At 47.0% G+C, this 19,478-nt stretch overlaps 1 protein-coding gene across 4 annotated transcripts in view; it reads left to right on the plus strand.

Annotated features, from left to right (window-relative positions):
• The window catches only part of TANGO6 (transport and golgi organization 6 homolog), a 208,899-nt gene that overhangs the window by 23,817 nt on the left and 165,604 nt on the right, over positions 1-19,478 (plus strand). For all 4 annotated transcript variants that reach the window (XR_011384053.1, XM_070062637.1, XM_070062636.1 and 1 more), the window contains exon 7: positions 1,087-1,169. Coding sequence is in view for 3 of the 4 variants with exons in the window: in XM_070062637.1 (XP_069918738.1) it covers positions 1,087-1,169 (83 nt within the window). In the remaining variant the exon portion in view is untranslated. The remainder of the gene's footprint in view (positions 1-1,086; positions 1,170-19,478) is intronic.

The raw sequence follows: 19,478 nt of genomic DNA on the forward strand, positions 1-19,478 counted from the left end.
GTTAAGGTGGTAGCAGCCAGAGTTCTTCATGGCTAACAACACCTTCCCCCTGTCGGTGGTTAAGGTGACCAGTAAGTGGCCAGTGGGTGATGGACGGAGCACTTGTGAGTTCCCTTCGTCCTGTGGCTTCGTATCCATTGATGATTCTTACCTCAATTTCACGTGTGTTTTTTTTTTTTGTTGTTTTGTTTTTTTTTTAATTAATTTATTTGAAAGGCAAAGTTAGAGAGAAGGAGAGACAGAGAAAGGGTTCTTCCATCTGCTGGTTCACTGCCCAAATGGCTGCAATGGCCAGAGCTGTGCTGATCTGAAGCCAGGAGACAGGAGCTTCTGGGTCTCCCAGGCGGGTGTGGGGTCCCAAGGCCTTGGGCCATCTTCTACTGCTTTCCCAGGCCATAGCAGAGAACTGGATTGGAAGTGAGTAGCCAGGTCTTGAACTGGCACCCATATAGGGTGCTGGCAATGCAGGCAGTGACTTTACCCACTACGCCACAGCAGCGGCCCCCAAATCCATACATTTTTGAAAAAAAATTTTGTTCTGGGTAGAATTCATGGAAGTCGTTCACCGTGTGGATTTTTCTGGGTTGTGTACAAGGAGAAAGTAATTGTGCTTAGCTGAACTCGGGGAAAAGGAAATTATATGTGACATTTGAGTAAATAATTAAAGTTCCTTTATGGTTTTGATGTAAATCTAGTATAGAATCAGCATACTCTCCAATAAATAAAGTATTGTTCCAGCAATAGGGTCTAGTAGTTCCTTTGTCTAATTCATGTGTTAATAACCTCTTGGGGGTGAGTGTGTGGGGTAGTGGTCAAGCTGCCGCCTGGGATGCCCAATCCCATCCTGGAGCACCCGGGTCAAGTCCTGGCTACGCTGCTTCCTCCTAGTGTGCACTCTGGGAAGGCAGCAGATGACTTGATCTGCTTGGGGGCTTGTCTGGGAGGCCACATTGTGCAGTGGTAGTCATGCGGATTGTCTGGTCTCAGCTGACTGACTAAATCCTCTCATAAAATATATTCTTCAGGCTTAATGTCTCCTTTATGATGAGGTGTTGACTGTCTGTAACTGACGTTTTTGTTCTTTAGAGATTCTGGAGAGTGATGTGACACCAGGGACCGTTTTGGTAACAGAAGAAGAACTTAGTAGATGTGTTGAAGATGTGTTTAAGGTTAGTAATTCAACCTAACTAATGTTTTTAGCTAATACTTGGATCTGGTCTAAAATAATTTTGTGTTTCAGCTGCTGTTTCAGGAACTGGAATGACTAATTTTAAGGTCCAAGCTGTAAAATCTTTTTTTAGTGAACAGACCTAAAAAAACACTGAGTTTCATCATTTACTTTTTTCTTTTTAAGATTTATTTTTATTTATTTGAAAGAGTTACAGAGAGAGGTACAGACAGAGACAGTGAGAGGTCTTTCATCCACTGGTTCACTCCCCAGATGTCCAAATGGCCAGAGTTGAGTGATCTGAAGTCAGGAGCCAGGAGTTTCTTCTGGATCCCCAACGTGGTTGCAGGGGCCCAAGGACTTGGGCCATCTTCTGCTGCTTTCCCAGGCCATAGCAGAGAGCTGGATCAGAAGAAGAGCAGCTGGGACTCAAACCGGCGCCCATATGGGATGCTGGCACTGCAGGTGGGGCTTTAACCTGCTGTGCCACAGCACTGGCCCCTCATCATTTACTTTGATTGTTAAAATGGTTTAGATCTCTGATGGCACATCCCACTAGTGAAAGTGTCTTCTGAAGAAATTGGCAGAGGCATTTCCAGCTGTCTAAAGTTGTGCTAATTGTGAATATGTTTTATAACATTTTAAAGAAAATGTTTTATTTGTTTATTTGAATGGCAGAGTAACAGAGAGACAGAGGGGGAGACAGAGAGTTCTTCCATCTGCTGGTTCACTCCCTAAATGGCTACAATGATAGAGACTGCGCCAGACTGAAGCCAGGAGCTTGGAGCTCCATCCGGGTCTCCCATGTGGCTGTCAGGGCCTCAAGTACTTGGGCCATCATCCACTGCTTTCCTAGGTGCATTAACAGGGAGCTGGCTCAAAAGTGAAGCAGCAGGGACTTGAACTGGTACTGTCATCACAAGCAGTGGCTTAATCCACTGTACCATAATACCAGCCCCTACTTTATACTGTTTGATAGTAATCACTAGCATAACGAAGTAAGTCTGAATAAGAGAATCCTGCAGATGAAAATGAAAAAATATGTATGATTTGTATGTTCTCTATATTATAATCTTTGTTAAAGGTGTATCTATTTATTTATTTATTTATTTGAAAGAGTTCCAGAGAGAGAAAAGGAAAGAGAGAGATTGATTCCATTCGCTGGTTCCCTTTCCAAGTGGCTGCAATGGCCAGGGCTGGACCAGGTTGAAGCCAGGATCCAAGAGCTTCTTCCAGGTCTCCCACCTGGCTGGCAGACACCCAAGTACTTGGGCTATCCTGCCCTGTTTAACCTGCTCCACCACAGCCCCTGCCTCTGTAATCATATACATACAGAATATATATTTCTGAACAAAAATGGAATTTGTTTTTGTTAGGGCCATTTGGAGCTGGGATAAATGCTCTTTTTAAAGTTTATCTTGATAATTTATGGTAATATTTTACTATTGAAAATATTTGCATTGGTAGACAAACTTTCAGAATTATATTCTTTTTTTTTCTTTAAAGATTTATTTGTTACTTATGAGATAGGCAGAGTTACAGAGAGGCAGAGAGAGAGAGAGGTCTTCTATCTGCCAGTTCACTCCCCAGATGACTGGAATGGCCAGAGCTGCACTGATCTGAAGCCAGGAGCCAGGAGCTTATTCCACGTCTCCTACACTGGTGCAGGGCCCCAAGGCCTTGGACCACCTTCTACTTCTTTTCTAGGCCATAGCAGAGAGCTGGATCAGAAGTGGAGCAGCCGGGACTTGAACCGGCGCCCATATGGGATGCTGGCACTGCAGGTTGGGGTTTTTCCCTCTACACTACAGCGCTGGTCCCAGGGTTATATTCTTTGTAAAATGATGCATTGGTAGTCCCCCAAATAGTGAAATATGGAGTTGTAATATGACTCAGTGATTTCCAAGTGTATACTCAAGGGAAAATGAAAACACATATATGCAAAACTCCTACATATATGTTAGTAACAGCATATTCATAACAACCAGAATGTGGAAATAACCAGAATATCTATCAACCACTGAAGATATAAGCAGATAGAATATATCCATACAGTGGACTGTTTCCAACACTGAAAAGGAATGAAGCATGTATGTACGCTCTACAGCATCAGTAAATACTAACAAGCAAGGAGAGGTGAAGGAAGCCAGACATAAAAGACCACGTGTTGTGTGATCCCATTGACTTGACATGTCCAGATAGGCAAATTCCTAGGAAGCAACGTAGATTCGTGGTCGCCAGAGGCTGGGCCCTGGGCTGGGGAGCTGGGAGTTCTGATGGGTGTCAGGCTTCTTTTTGTGGTGGTAAGGATGTTCTGGAATTAGTGGTGATGGTAGCCCAGTCTCGTGACTGTACTACAAAGCACTGAATTGCACAGTTTTAAGAGTGAGTTATATTGTTTCTCAGCGTTTTGGCTAAGATCAAGTGTAAAAGGGTGAATTATGTGACATCTGAATCTTAGCTCAATAGTAAAATTTATATTCTGTCTTTGTTTTCTATTGTAGCAAATTCAAAGTCCAAGAACATTTTTAAAATTTAGTTTTTCAGGAAATAGTTCAAACACTGAAAAAAATTATGAAGGGTAAAACACTTGTACAGCCAATACTTAGCTTAGTTCCGTCTGCTCCATTTCCAATCCAGCACTCTGCTAATGTGCCCGGGAAAGCAGCAGAGGATGACCCAAGTCCTTGGGCCCCTGCACCTCTGTGGGAGACCTGGAGGAAGCTTCTGGCTCCTGGCTTCGGATTGGCTTAGCTCTGGCCAAAAAGGCCGTCTGGGGAGTGAACCTGAAGATGGAAGACCCCTCCCTCTCTGTCTCTGCTTCTCCCTGTAACTCTATCTTTCAAATAAGTAAATTGAATCTTTTAATAAAATTTTTTTAAAGATTTATGTATTTTTTTGAAAGGCAGAATTACACAGAGAGAGAGATTTCATCACTCCCCAAATGGCCCAGGAATTTCACCTGGGTCTCCCACGGAGGTGGCAGGAGCCCAAGCACTTGGGCCATTTTCTACTGCTTTCCTAGGCACATTAGCAGGGCGCTGGTTTGAAAGTAGAGCAGCTGGAAGGCTGGCATTGTGACAGGGGTAAACCTGCTACCAGTAATGCCAGCATCCCATGTGGGTTCCGGCGTGTGCCTTCTCTGCTTCTCATCCAGCTCCCTGCTAATGGCTTGGGAAGCAGAAGATGGCCCAAGTGTTTGGGCCCCTGCCACCCACTTGGGAGACCTGAAGGATGCTCCTGCATCCTGGTCAGTGCTGGCCATTTTGGCCATCTGGGGAGTGAACTAACAGAATGAGGATCTCACTCTCGCTTCCCCTCTCCCTCCCTCTCTGTAACTCTGATTTTCAAAATAAATAAATAAATTTTTAATAGTTGTTTTATTATTTTTATTTATTTGAAAGGCAGAGTTACAGAGAGGCAGAGGCAGAGAAAGAGGTCTTACATCCACTGGGTCACTCCACAAATGGCTGCAATGGCCAAACCAGACTGGGCCAATCCATAGCCAGGAGCCTGGAGCTTCTTCTAGGTCTCTTATGTGGGTACAAGGGCCAAAGGACTTGGGCCATCTTCTGCAGCTTTCCCAGGCCATAGCAGAGAGCTGGATCAGAAGAGGAGCAGCTAGGACTCGAACCGACGCCCATATGGAATGCCAGCATTGCAGGCAGTGGCTTTACCCACTACGCCACAGTGCTGGCCCCTAGAGTAAATATTTTTTTGTAGATTTAACTAATTGAGGCCGGCACCGCGGCTCAATAGGCTAATCCTCTGCCTGCGGTGCTGGCACACCGGGTTCTAGTCCTGGTCGGGGTACCGGTTCTGTCCCGGTTGCTCCTCTTCCAGTCCAGCTCTCTGCTGTGGCCCGGGAGTGCAGTGGAGGATGGCCCAAGTACTTGGGCCCTGCACCCACATGGGAGACCAGGAGAGGCACTTGGCTCCTGGCTTCGGATTAATGTGGTGTGCCAGCCGCAGCGCGCCGGCCACAGTGGCCGTTGAGGGGTGAACCAACAGAAAAAGGAAGACCTTTCTCTGTCTCTCTCTCTCACTGTTCACTCTGCCTGGCAAAAAAACTAAAACTAAAACTAAAACAAAAACAAAAACACACATAATTAAGTAATCGAGGGGGCCCACGCTGTGGTGCAGTGGGTTAAATCCACTGCCTGCAGTGCTGTCATCCTATATGTGCACCGTTCAAGTCCCGGCTGCTCCACTTCTGATCTAGCTCTCTGCTATGGCCTGGAAAAGCAGTAGAAGATGGCCCAAGTCCTTGGGCCCCTGCACCCGTGTGGGAGAACCGGAAGAAACTCCTGGCTCCTGGCTTTGGATCAGCTCAGCTCTGGCTGTTGCAGTCATTTGGGGCGTGAACCAGTGGATGGAAGACCTCTTTCTCTCTGGCTCTACCTCTTTTTATAACTCTGTCTTTCAAATAAGTAAAATAAATCTTAAAAAAAAAAAAAGCAACTAATTGAGGTATATGTAAACCATATGCTATAACATGATCAGTTTCAAATATACAATTTATGATTTTTAGTGAGTTCATAAATTGGTGAATTTTAGAGCATTTTCTCCCTCCATAACGGATCCCTGTGCCATTTACAGTTGCGTCCTGTTCCTATAACTCCAGGCCACCAGCTGTCTTGTCTGTGCAGTGGATTTGCCTTTGCGTAGCTACTTTATATCAGGGCATTGTGCCACACTGGTTCTCCTGGGTGTAGCTGCTGTCACTCAGCATAGTGTTTCTGAGATTCATCCAGATTGTTGCACAAATTAGTGTTTTGTCCCTTTTTATTGCTAGATAATATTCCATGTAGAACTATACCACAGTTTGTTTTTCCATTGATCAGTTGATGAAAATTTGGATATAAAAGTAAACCTTTCTTTTAAAAAACAGCTTTATTGAGATAAAATTAACATGTTATACAATTCACCGACTTAAAGTATACAAACCCATGGCTTTTTTTTTTTTTTTAATTTTTTTTTATTTATGTGAAAGAGTTACACAGAGAAGGAGAGGCGTAGAGAGAGAGGTCTTCCATCCACTGGTTCACTCCCCAGATGGCTGCAACGGCCGGAGCTGCGCCAATCTGAAGCCAGGGGCCTCTTCCTAGTCTCCCACACAGGGGCCCAAGGACTTGGGCCATCTTCTACTGCTTTCCCAGGCCATAGCAGAGAGCTGGATCGGAAGTGGAGTAGTTGGGACTCGAACCAGTGCCCATACGGGATGCTGCCACTGCAGGTGGCAGGTTTACCTGCTATGCCACAGTGCCGGCCTCAAGCTTTTTTTTTTGTAAAGATTTATTTATGTATTTTAAAGGTAGAGTTGCAGACAGAGGGAGAATCTTTCATTTTTACTCCCCAAATGGCCGCAACAGCAGGGTCTGGGCCAGGCAGAAGCTGGGTTGGAAGCGGAACATCTGGAATTTAAACTGGCGCTCATATGAGATGCTGGCGCTTCTGGCAGCAGCTTTACCTGCTATGCCACAGTGCTGACCCCTCCCCCCGCAAATACCTTTTTTGTATTTTCATAAATTTGCACAAGCATCATTTAAATTTTTTTTGATTTCCAAGGTAGAGAGACACAGAGATATCCCATCTACTGGTTTGCTCCCCAAATACCTGTAACAGCCAAGTCTGAGCTAGGCTGAAGCCGGGAGCCTAGAACTCTTCTGGGTCTCCCACATGGGTGGCAGAGACCCAAATACCTCCAGCCTCCCAGGGGGCACGTGAGCAGGAAGCTAGAATTAGAAGCAGAGCTGAGACTTGAACATAGATACTCTGATATGTGAGGCAGGCACCCCAAGCAGTATCTTAAGTGCTGTACCAAATACCTGCCCCTGTATTCTGTCATTACAACCAGTTTTGGAACATTTCGTTTTCCAAAAAGGAAACCCCACACCACTCAGCCACACTCTCCTGAATTCTTCCCTGCTTCTTCCCTGTGTTCCAGTCCTCGGGTAACTACTTCTGTACTTCCTGTCTCTATAGATTTGCCTACTCTGACCATTTCCTTTTTTTTTTTTTTTTAAAGACTTTATTTATTTATTTGAAAGAGATACAGAGGGAAAGAGAGAGTGAGTGAGAGATCTTCCATCTGCTGGTTCATTCCCCAAATGACCACAACGGCCTTGGCTGAGCCAAGATGGAGCCAAGAGCTTCCTCCGGGTCTCCCACATGGGTGCAGGGGCCCAGGCACTTGGGCCATCCTCTGCTGCTTTCCCAGCCACACTAGCAGGAAGCTGGACTAGAAGTGGAGCAGCTGGAACTTGAACCAGTGCCCATATGGGATGCTGGCACTGCAGGCAGAGGCTTAACCTTCTACGCCATAGCATCAGCCCCCTGACTGTTTCCTGTAAATGGAATATAAACATCATACAATATGTGATCTTTTGTGTCTGCCTGTTTTCTCTTAGCTGGATGTGTTAAGATTCATCCACCTTGTAATATGAATCAGAACTTCATTCTGTTTTGTAGTCAAATAGTATTCCATTGTGTTAACACAGTAGCCATATTGATGGACTTTGAGTCTCTGTATCTTGGCTGGCGTAAGTAAAATGGTGTTGTGGACATTCACGCACAAGTTGTTTTGTGTATTTTGACTTCCGTTTGGCGTACATGTAGAATGGAATTACTTGATCATATGTTAACTGTATGTTTAACTGTCTGGGCTACAGCCAAACTTGTTTGCCAAAGTGGCTGCACCGTTCTACCTTTCCATAGTAGAATATGAGGGTGTGGAGTAAATCTAAAGCCATGTTCTTTCAGATAAGAAGGTTTCTGTTTAGTTTTGTTTTAACTTTTCTATATGATAATAGTACATTTGTAGATATAAAAATCGTGCTTAAAATTCAAAATTTGTAGCAGGTGTTTGGCGTAGTAGTGAAGCCACTGCTTGGGAGGTTTGCATCCCATGTTGGATGGAGTGCCTGGATTTGAGTCTTAGCACTGCTTCCAGTTCCAGCTTCCTGCTGATGTCCACCCCGGGAGGCAGAGGTGATGGCTCAAGTAGCTGGGTCCCTGTCAGTCGTGTGGGAGACTCAGACTGAGTCTGTGGCTCTCGGCATCAACCTAGCCAAATGCTAGCTGTTGCAGACATCTGGGAAGTGAAACCAGCAGATGGAAGATCTCTGTCTCTGTCTCTCTGCCTTTCAAATTAAAAGAAAAAAATTCAAAAATTGTTCTCCATAGCACTCATTTTATTGGTAAATTGTAATGTTCACTACCTTTTTGGAATTTCACTATTAAAAAAAAAAAAAGCAGAGGGGCTGGCTACATGGCCTAGAGGGTAAAACTGCCACCTGCAGTGCCGGCATTCCGTATGGATGCCGGTTCAAGTCCTGGCTGCTCCACTACCAATCCAACTCTCTGCTATGGACTAGGAAAGCAGTAGAAGATGGCCTGAATCCTTGGGGCCCCTACACCCGCGTGTGAGACCTCGAAGAAGCTCCTGGCTTCAGATTGGCTGAACTCCAGCTGTTGTGGCCATTTGGGGAGTGAACCAACAGATGGAAAACCTCTCTCTCTCTCTCTCTCTCTCTCTGCTTCTGCTTCTTTCTAACTCTGCCCCTCAGATAAATAAATTGATCTTTTTTTTTATTTATTTTTTTTATTTTTTATTTTTTGACAGGCAGAGTGGACAGTGAGAGAGAGAGACAGAGAGAAAGGTCTTCCTTTGCCGTTGGTTCACCCTCCAATGGCCGCCGCGGCCAGCGCGCTGCGGCCGGCGCACCGTGCTGATCCGATGGCAGGAGCCAGGAGCCAGGTGCTTTTCCTGGTCTCCCATGGGGTGCAGGGCCCAAGCACCTGGGCCATCCTCCACTGCACTCCCTGGCCACAGCAGAGGGCTGGCCTGGAAGAGGGGCAACCGGGACAGAATTCGGCACCCCGACCGGGACTAGAACCTGGTGTGCCGGCGCCGCAAGGGGGAGGATTAGCCTAGTGAGCCGCGGCGCCGGCCACTTTTTTTTTTTTTTTTTTAAACAGTATACCCTTTACAGGGTTGCCCTGGTACACAAATGTGGAATCAAATTGCTCATAGACAAAACATGATAGGATGATTTAGTGAGTAAAGTGCTGGTTTTATTTATTTATTTTTAAAGATTTATTTATTTATTTGAAAGGCAGAATTATAGAGAGGTAGAGGCAGAGAGAGAGAGAGAGAGAGATCTTTCATCCGCTAGTTCACTCACCAAATGGCCATAATGATTGGAGCCAGGCAGATCTGAAGCCAGGAGCTTGAAGCTTCTTCCAAGGCTCCCACATGGGGGCAGAGGGCCAAGGACCTGGGCCGTCTTCTGCTGCTCTTTCATAGCAGAGAGCTGGATTGGAAGCGAAGCAGCTGGAACTCAAGCTGGTGCCCACAATGGGATGCCAGCACTGCAGGCAGTGGCTTTACCTGCTACACCACAGCACTGGCCCCTAGTTTTATTTTTTTTAATGCTTCATTTATATATTCCTGAAAAGACAGGTCTTATATCAGATTTGAATATTGGTAGGCAAGAGCCTCTCAGATTATAGAAAGATAAGAAATTACGTAGAACCGTCAAGAACACCCTGAATTGAAAAGCAAGATTCCACTGAGTTTCAGAAAAATTCTCTTTAATCCGTCCCATCAAAGAAAATCGAGATAAGAAACTGTTAAATGGTTGGGTGTAGAATGTCAGAAAGACTTGAAAGCATGGTCAGGCTGGGGTGGGGCTAATCAAGTCTAAAGTTTGACACAGGCTGCTCATAGTAACCCTTGGAAGACAGTGGACTGCCTTTATAGGAAAAAGAAAATGAAATAGGGAATTAGCCTCTAACACACACACACACACACACACACACACACACAGATTCATATTGTGAATCCTCCCATTGTCACTCCCACAGAGAGGGAGGAACCCCCTCCTAGGTTGGTGAACAGTTCAGTGAATTTAAAACCTCCTGCATGTTGTAGACACTTGATTAAGCACCAAGCATTAGGATTATTCTGGAACCAAGGAGGGGTGTAGCAGGGTAATTATTCTCCCTCCAAGGTTTTGGCAGCCCAGCTGCAGTTGGAAAACAGAGGAAATGTGTATGTTGGAGGAAAATGGTAAACACTGTGTAGAACTGAGCAACAAAGGATGTGTTGTCTCCATTAACTTTCTGCTAATGCGAAATGACAGAGTGCGGCTCAAAGGCAGGAAATAAGCAAAACATCTGGGCTGGGTGAATTGCTACAGCAACTCCCTGAGTAACGAGAGGGTATTTAATTTTAGAGAGGCATTTGGGAACGTGGCCAGCTCTGTTTTTTTCTTCCCGTCTCTCTTTTCTGTGTTTATTAGCAGACTTATTGAATATACATAACTTACAGTCCATCCATTAAAAGAGTATAGCTCAGTGACTTTTAGTATACTTATAGGGTTTTACACCCACCATCACAATCTATTTTAGAATATTTTTCTCAAAACTCCCTCTCTCAAAGAAACCTCATATCCATTTAGCTGTCATTGCCCATTCTCACCACTCTGTCGTGAGCCCCAGGCAGCTACTACTCTGCTTTCTGTCTCTGTAGATTTGTCTGCTCTGCTCTGGACTTCCCCTGTTAGTACAATATGTTGTCTTTTCTTTTCTTTTTTTTTTGAAGATTTATTTATTTATTTGTAAGTCAGTTACACAGAGAGAGGAGAGGCAGAGAAAGAGGTCTTCCATCCACTGGTTCACTCCCCAGTTGGCTGCAACTGCTGGAGCTGTGCCTATCCAAAGCCAGAAACCTGGAGTCTCCCACGTGGATGCAGGGGCCCAAGAACTTGGGCCATCTTCTGCTGCTTTCCGTGGCTATAGCAGAGAGCTGGATTGGAAGTGGAGCAGCCGGGACTCGAACTGGCACCCATATGGGATGCCAGCACTGCAGACAGTGGCTTTATCCACTGCACCACAGCACCAGCCTGTTTTTTTTTTTTTTTTTAAGAGTTATTTGTTTATTTGAAAGATGGAGTTACAGAGAAAGAGTGCACATGAGAGAGTGAGAACTTCTGTCAGCTCGTTCACTCCCCAATTTGCTGCAACGGCCGGAGCTGGGCTGACCTGAAGGCAGGAGCCAGTAGCTTCTTCCTGGTCCCCTGTGTGGGTACAGTGGCCCAAGCTCTTGGGCCATCTTCCACTGCTTTCCCAGGTGCTTTAGCAGGGATCTGGGATTGGAAGGGGAGCAGCCAAGACACGAACTGACACCTATATGAGATGCCAGCACTGCAGGTGGCGGCTTAACCTGCTGTGCTATAGCACTGGCCCCAATTTCCTTACATTCTGTCCAACACTCATTATTACCTGTTTCTGTCCTGCTAAGTCGTATAGGATCTCATAGTGATTTTTACCTACCTTTCCCTGATGGCTATGGATACAGGCTTTTCATGTACTGTGCCCATTTGCATCTTTTTGGGAGAAATGTGTGAGCTCCTTTGTCACTGTTAAGTTGGGTTATGCGTGTTTTTGTTACTGATGGGTTGAGGGCTGGGACTCCTGACTGAGAATCTCGCCATTCAGTCTCCTCACAGGTCCTTCCCTGCCCTCCCCGTGGAAAACGAGTCTTGTGGTCCCCAACCTGCTCTCACCTTGGCCTGGCATCTTGCTTTGGAGCTTTAGGTCTGATTTCTGTTGATGCCTTGCTTGGCATTTCCAGTTTGACATCCGGTGTGTGTGTGTCATGCCAGCCTCCTCCAGCTGCTGACTCCGGCCGTGCACTGCCCTAGAGCCCAGAGTTCCTCGGAGCCAGCTACCCCTTTGCTTTGCACACAGTTGTGCTCAGGCTGGTTGTCTGATCTTTTCAAGGCCGTAGTAGGGAAATGGTGTTGTGGCACTGTGCTTTAGGCCACTGTTTGTGAAGGTGGCATCTCATATCAGGGCAATGGTTCAAGTCCCACATGTACCACTTCTGATCCAGCTCCTTGCTAATGTGCCTGGGAAAGCGGCAGAGGATTGCCCAAATGTTTGGACCCTTGGCACCTATGTGGGAGACCCAGATGGGTTCCAGGTTCCTGGCTTTGACTTGGCCCTGCCCTGGCCTTAGTGGCCATCTGGCCAGTGAACCAGCAGTTGAAAGATCTCTTGGTCTCTCTCTCCTTTTCTGTCACTCTGCCTTTCAAATAAATAAACCCCCCCCCTTTTTTTTTTTTTAAGACCATACCAGAATTAGAAATAAAAGATTAAGGGCTGGTGCTGGGGTGTTGCAGGTAAAGCTACTACCTGTAGTGCCAGCAATCCCATATAGGTGCCAGTTTGAATCCCAGATGCTCCACTTCCAATCCAGCTCTCTGCTACGGCCTGGGAAAGCAGTGGAAGATGGCCCAAGTCCTTGGGTCCCTGCACCCATATGGGAGACCCGGAAGATGCTCCTGGTTTCAGATTGGCCCAACTCCAGCGGGAGTAAAACAGCGGGCAGAAGACCTCTCTCTCTCTCTCTCTGCCTCTGCCTCTGCTTCTCTGAAACTCTACCTTTCAAATAAATAAATAAATCTGTAAAGAGAGCTTCTTCCAGGTATCCCACATGGGTGCAGGGACCCAAGAACTTGGGCCATCCTCTATTGCTTTCCCAGGCCATAATAGAGAGCTGGATCAGAAGTGGAGTAGCCAGGACTTGAACCGATACCCATATGGGATGCTGGCATTGCAGGCAACAGCTTTACCTGCTATGCAACAGTGCTGGGCCTGCAAGGTGTATTGAGGCCGCTGTGTGCTGTACACTTTCTTTAAAAGGCAAGGATCATATGTTAGAAATGCCTTAAAATATGAGCACATTTGAAGTTTAAAGGACCGCGCCCTCAGCCCTGTGAGTGGGGTCTGATGGTGGGAGCAGTCCCCAGGCTGGGCTGCTTCACACGTGGCGGGGGTAGAGCAGCGTGGTCAGGAATACTGTGCAGTGCTGGAGGAGGTGGCTTCGTCTGTGGGTGTGTGAGCAGGCCCTAGTGAAACCAGCGTAGTATTTGTGCTTCGTCGGCATAAATACTTCTCACCTTCCTCTGTCTGGTAGAATTAGCTGAGCCACCAAGGGGCCCTGTTGCTCAAATGACCTTTAGGGCAGTGCTTCCCTGCTGTCTGTCCTCTGACTCTGAGTGTCTGTGCCCCCTCTCTGCTAGGGGAGAAAGTACGGGTGTGTGTGTTTGGCTGCAGATGTAGAAAGAGGCCCAGAGCACACAGGGACTGCTTTTGGGACAGAGTGGGAGAACTGCAATTCTTTTGTATTTATTGTTTTCTATTTATTTTACTTAACTCAAAACACAGAGAGACAGACAGAGATCTGCCCACTGCCTCATTCCCCAGCTGCCTGCAGTAGCTTGGAGCCGGGCCAGGCTGAATCCAGGGGCCAGTTATGCAGTTCATGTCTCCCAGGTGGGTGGCATGGCCCCAACCACTTGAACCGTCACCCACTGCCTCCCAGGTACACATTACAAGGAAGCTGGAGTTGGGAGCAGAGCTGAGATTTCAGCCCAGCACTCAGATGTGGGTGCAGGTGTCCCAGTTAGCATCTAACGCGCTGAACCAAATGCCTACCTCAGTTCTTTATTTGGACATTCTCTTGCCGTTATGAGCCCGGCCAGGTTCTGAGGCAGGAAAAATGCTTCGTTTTAGTATTCTTCACAGTCCTTGCCTAAGACTTCCTGAAAGCAGGAACGACCAGGAGATACTTAATGAGTTTATTTTCTACAGTCTGATTTCCATTTTATCTCTCTCTTTCCAGATTCAGGAAATCTTGACTTTAATTATCCAAGTCTTTGCCCACATCAAATCTGAGCGAATTTCTAATTACAGTTACTCTGTCAGATTGGGCATTTGACTCCTCTTCCTGAATCTTTAATTAGTTTTACAGAGCGAATTCAAAGAATAGAATTGGGTACTGGAAGACCCTTTAGAAATGACTTAGCATAAGCCCTCCTGTTCTGAATAGACCTTTCAGTCGTCCCCTGTCTGAGAGGACCTGGTTCAAGGTACCCCCAAAGAGTCCAAAATCCACAGATGTGCATGTCCCTTATAGAAAATAGCATAGTATTTGCTGGTAACCTATGTGTTCCTCTCATGAGAGCATTTTTTTTTATTTATTTATTTATTTATTTATTTATTTGAAAGAGTTACAGAGAGACAGAAAGGTCTTCCATCCACTGGTTTACTCCCCAGATGGCCACAATGGCTGGAGCTGCACTGATTGGAAGCCAGGAGCCAGGAGCTTCTTTCAGGTCTCCCATGTGGGTACAAAGACTCAAGGACTTGGACCATCTTGTACTGCTATCCCAGGTCATAGCAGAGAGCTGGATCAGAAGAGGGACTCGAACTGGCACCCATATGGGATGCTGGCGCTTTAGTCGGTAGCTTTACTTGCTATGCCACAGCACCAGCTCCAAGAGTGTGTCTTAAATCATCTCTATAATACTTAGCAATACCTAATACAAGGTAAATGGTATGTAAATGGACTTTTTTTAAAAAAAGATTTATTTATTGATTTGAAAGGCAGAGTTAGAGAGAAGGAGAGGTAGAGAGAGAGAGAGAGAGGTTTTCCTTTTTTTTTTTTTATTTGACAGATAGAGTTAGACAGTGCAAGAGAGAGAGAGAAAGGTCTTCCTTCCGTTGTTCACCCCCCAAATGGCCGCTAATGGCTGGAGCTATGCTGATCTGAAGCCAGGAGCCAGGTGCTTCTTCCTCGTCTCCCATGCGGGTGCAGGTGCCCAAGCACTTGGGCCATTCTCCACTGCCCTCCCGGGCTACAGCAGAGAGCTGGACTGGAAGAGGAGCAACTGGGACCAGAACCCGGTGCCCATATGGGATGCCAGTGCCGCAGGCGGAGGATTAGCCAAGTGAGCCACAGCGCCAGCCCGAGAGAGGTTTTCCATCTGCTGGTTCATTCCCCAGGTGGCTGCAATCTGGAGCTGCGCTGATCCAAAGGCAGGAGCCAGGAGCTTCTTCTGGCCTTCTATGTGGGTGCAGGGGACAAGGACTTGGGCCCTCTTCTACTGCTTTCCCAGGCCATAGCAGAGAGCTGGATGGGAAGTGGAGCAACTGTGACTGGAACTGGTGCGCATATGGGATGTGGCACTGCAGGCGGTGGCTTTACCTGCTACACCACAGCACTGGCCCCATAAATGGACTTTTTAAGGACATTGTGTTTAGGAAATAATGAGAAAGAAAAAAATCTATACATATTCAGTACAGATGTAATTTTAATTTTTTAAATCTATTTTATTTGAGATAAAGAAAAAAAATAACCGAGTAAGAGAGATCTCCCAGCCACTGTTGTACTCCCCAGATGCATGGGAGCCAGGAACTCCATTCAGATTCCTATGTGGGTAGCAGAGACCCAGCTACTGGAGACATCACAGGGTGCACATTAGAAGGAGCTGGGATCCGGAGCAGAGCTGGGACTGGAGCCCAGGCCCCCCTCATATTGGATGCAAGTGTCCTAAGTGGTGTCTCAAACCACTGTGCCAAATACTCACTCCAATGGGTGTAATGTTGTTTTTTAAAGATTTATTTATTTACTTGAAAGTCAGAGTTACACAGAGAGAGAAGGAGAGGCAGAGAGAGGGCGGGGGGGTCTTTTATTCACTGGTTCACTCCCCAGTTGGCTGCAACAACTGGAGCTGTGCCGATCCAAAGCCAGGAGCCAGGAACTTCTTCTGGGTCTCCCACATGGGTGCAGGGGCCCAAGGACTTGGGTCATCTTCTACTGCTTTCCTAGGGCATGGCAGAGAGCTGGATCAGAAGTGGAGCAGCCAGGACTTGAACTGGCGCCCATATGGGATGCTGGCACCACAGGTGGTGGTTTTACCTGCTACACAACAGCGCCGGCCCCCCAACAGGTTTGATTTAAAAAAATTTTTTTTTGAGGATTGGCCTTGTGGCACAATGGGTTATGCCACCACCTGTGCCACCAGCATCCCATATGAGCACCTAGTCTCGGCTGCTTCACTTCTGATCCAGCTCCCTGCTAATAGACCTGGGAAACCAGTGGAAGATGGCGCAAATGTTTGGGCTCCTATACCCGCGTGGGAGACCCAACAGAGTTCCTGGCTCCTGGCTTCGGCCTGGTGCAACCCTGGCTATTGCAGCCATTTGGAGAATGAACCAACAGATGGAAGATCTCTCTCTCTCTCTCTCTCTCTCTCTCTCTCTCTGATATTTGCATCTGTGACAAATTTAATGCAAACGGCTTTATAGTGAGAAGTCTCTCTTTCACCTTTGGCCTTCCCTAAGGAAATCATTCTTTCTGGAAATTTCCATCTATACCTGAACCATGACCTTGAGTTACCGTAGAAGGAAATACCCTTCAAAGCAGCAGGGGCTGCAGGTGTTAGGTTTCCGACGGCTCCCCAGCCAGGGCTCTGGCGCAGACTACTGGGGAGTGCTGGACCTGTGAGCCACGCAGACCTGGGTCGGAACCTGGCTGCACGCCTGTTGTCAGTGTGATATCAGACAGGAGCGTCTGGTCAGGTCGTAGCACCTGTGGCACAGAAGTGCCCACAAAACTGTCAATTGCCTTTTGGCTCAAGGAAACTTTTTTAAAAAAAGATTCATTTTGTGCAATATGTTCCGAAAGCATGCACAGTCCAAAATACTTGCTATGTTTGGTAACTTGCCTTGTTCTTTTTGTTCTCACGAGCCTTACACGCACCCAGCGAGTGCACGAGGAGTTCTGGAGCAGTGCTAGCTGGGCTCGCTGGCATGCCTGAGAGGGCGGTGCCCCGCGGTGCCAGCCTTGGCTGGGGCGATCAGGTGCCAGGCCGGGGTGCCCTCCAGCGCGAGAATCAGTCTGTTGGATTGCGATAGGCTCCTCGTGCTTGTGTTTCTACACGTGCACTTCCTGGGAAAGACAAGGAAGAAGACAATGCCACCCACAGTAGCATCAAACCTAATAAAGATTTAGAAATAAATTCAGCATTTTCACAGAGCTTATAGTGTTCAGAATGCTTTAGCACAGATTATCTTACTTGGTCCTTATACCAAACGCTTAATGCTTACATTATACATGAGAAAACTGAGACTGAAATGGATCTAAATGCTGTATCTGTGTTCACTCTCTCAGTGTGTGCTTTTGGGTAATCACAGCAGTGCCAGAGACAAAACCCACAGCCCCGTAAGCTGCTTCCTGAATTCCTGGTGCTCCCCTGCCCCCTCCATGGGGATCTCCAAGGGTCACACTTAGCAAAGCACTGGAGTCTGTGACATGAGAGGGGGCGTGCGTGAGGACTCCCTTCTGTTTTATTTGCTGTGAAGCAGAAACCATGTTTACCTCTTTTTTTTTTTTTTTTAAGATTTATTTTATTTATTTGAAAGAGTTACAGAGAGAGACAGAGAGAGTCCTTCCATCCACTGATTCATTCCCCAAATGGCTTTAATGGTTGGAACTGGGCTGATCTGAAGCCAGGAGCTAGGAGCTTCTTCCAGGTCTCCCACGTGGGTGCCAGGGCCCAAGCACTTGGGGATCTTCCGCTGCTTCTCCAGGCCATTAGCAGAGAGCTGGATTGGAAATGGAGCAGCCATAACCTGACCTGGATGACCCGCTATACCACAGCGCCAGCCCCCTCCCCGCCCCACGTTTATTCCTCATACTTAGGACCATTGCGATTCCTCTATTTTCTTTCACTGGAAGTTTAAATCTCTGGTTAACCCTTCCAGAGCCACCCCATCCTCCAGTTGTTGGTGACAGACGCTGAGCGAGCCAGTGTGGAGTCCAGCGTTCCTTTGTTCACTCTGCTGTCCCTGCCATGCTGCAGTGCACGGGTTCTATTCAGTTGGCACTGACCGAATAGTCTCTAACTACAGCGTTAACAACCATGGCAAAAGAGGAAATGAGGGATTGTGACTTTCCACAGGAATAGAGAAAATGAACAGCAGTCTACTTTGTTCATTCATTTTTTTTAAATAGATTTATTTATTTGACAGGCAGAGTGACAGGGAGGGACAGAGATATCTTCTATCTGCTGGTTCACTCCTAAGTTGCTGCAATGATCAGAGCTGGTGCAGGCCTAAGCCAAGATTCTGGAACTCCATCCAGGTCTTCCAGGTGGATGATAGGGTCCCAAGTAGATGGGCCATGTCATGCTACCTTCCCAGGGATGTTAGCAAGGAGCTCCCACTTCTAATGATGTGGGCTGCTGGCGCCACAAGCAGCCGTGTAACCCGCTGCATCACAACACTAGCCCCACACTCATCTATTTGCTTCAGTCACAAAGATGTTTTCCAGCCACGCGCTGAATGCCAGACACTTGGCCACGTTTGCAGATGTGGAAATGGTTAAGACCCAGTGGCATCCTAGTGTGGTAGACAAAGGGTTACCGTAGTGTGTGATCCAGAGTTGAGAATATCGAGAAACGTGAATCCGCCACTTGTGGGAGGGTAGCCCTCTAACCGGAAATGAAGGATTGTCAGGCTTAACCGCAGACGCCTCGTCTCAAGGCTGGATCTCTGAAGGAGAGCCAAGGTGCAGTGAGCGTGGAAAGCAGAGATTCCCAGAGGGGAACGAGGAAATCCCCAGACTGCCGCTGGGGCCCTTGGTCCCAGCCCGTGTCCCCGTCTAATCTGCCCAGAGCCGGCGTGGTTTTCACAGATCGTCGCTGGCCTCTTGTTTTGCCGCTCAGGTTTTCCTACGTGCAGGGAAGAGCGTCGAAAGGTGCAGAAGTCCAGTTAGAAAGCAGCCGTCCATTTACCCTTAAGGAAGCTTTCTCACACCACACAGTGGAAGCAGCACCTCCGCGTCTGGCTCTCCCGTTCCTGCCTAAGCTTTTCCATCTCTTGGCGCTTTGCTTGGTAATCCCCAGTTGCACACATGCCTTTTACCTGGTGGAAAGAGAGAGCCCTTGAGGAAGAGTAGAAGTTTGTTACATCCTAATCAAGGTGAAGGTTCAGTTGTCTCAATTTTTTGTCTTTTTTTTTTAAGGGCACTTTTTCTTTCCCCAGAGAAACTTTTTATTTAAGGAATACAGCCTTCATGCATTTCATAAATACAGCTTTAGGAACAGATTGATTCTTCCCATCTTATCCGCCCTCCCACCCACTCCTCTTTTTCAAGTAGTCTCACCACTTAATAACTGAGCTATTGAAAGGGCATGAAGAAAATGAGCAACCTACAGTCAAGTCAGAGTGATTGATTGGACTAGTGAGCGGTCCAGCCTCATCACGGAGGTGAGGGAACTGAGACCCCGAGAAGTCCACTGATTGCTGTTAAATCACGCAGCTAGCCAGCGGGAGAATTTACAGAGCACCCTGTGTGAGGCATAGCCAACAGTTTTCTGTTTAGAACAGTAACTTCGGGGCCAGCACTGTGACGTAGTAGGTTAAGCATCTGTGTCCAGCACCAACATCCCAT

This window comes from Oryctolagus cuniculus, chromosome 18 (genome assembly GCF_964237555.1).
Source record: "Oryctolagus cuniculus chromosome 18, mOryCun1.1, whole genome shotgun sequence".
NCBI classification, from domain to species: domain Eukaryota; kingdom Metazoa; phylum Chordata; class Mammalia; order Lagomorpha; family Leporidae; genus Oryctolagus; species Oryctolagus cuniculus.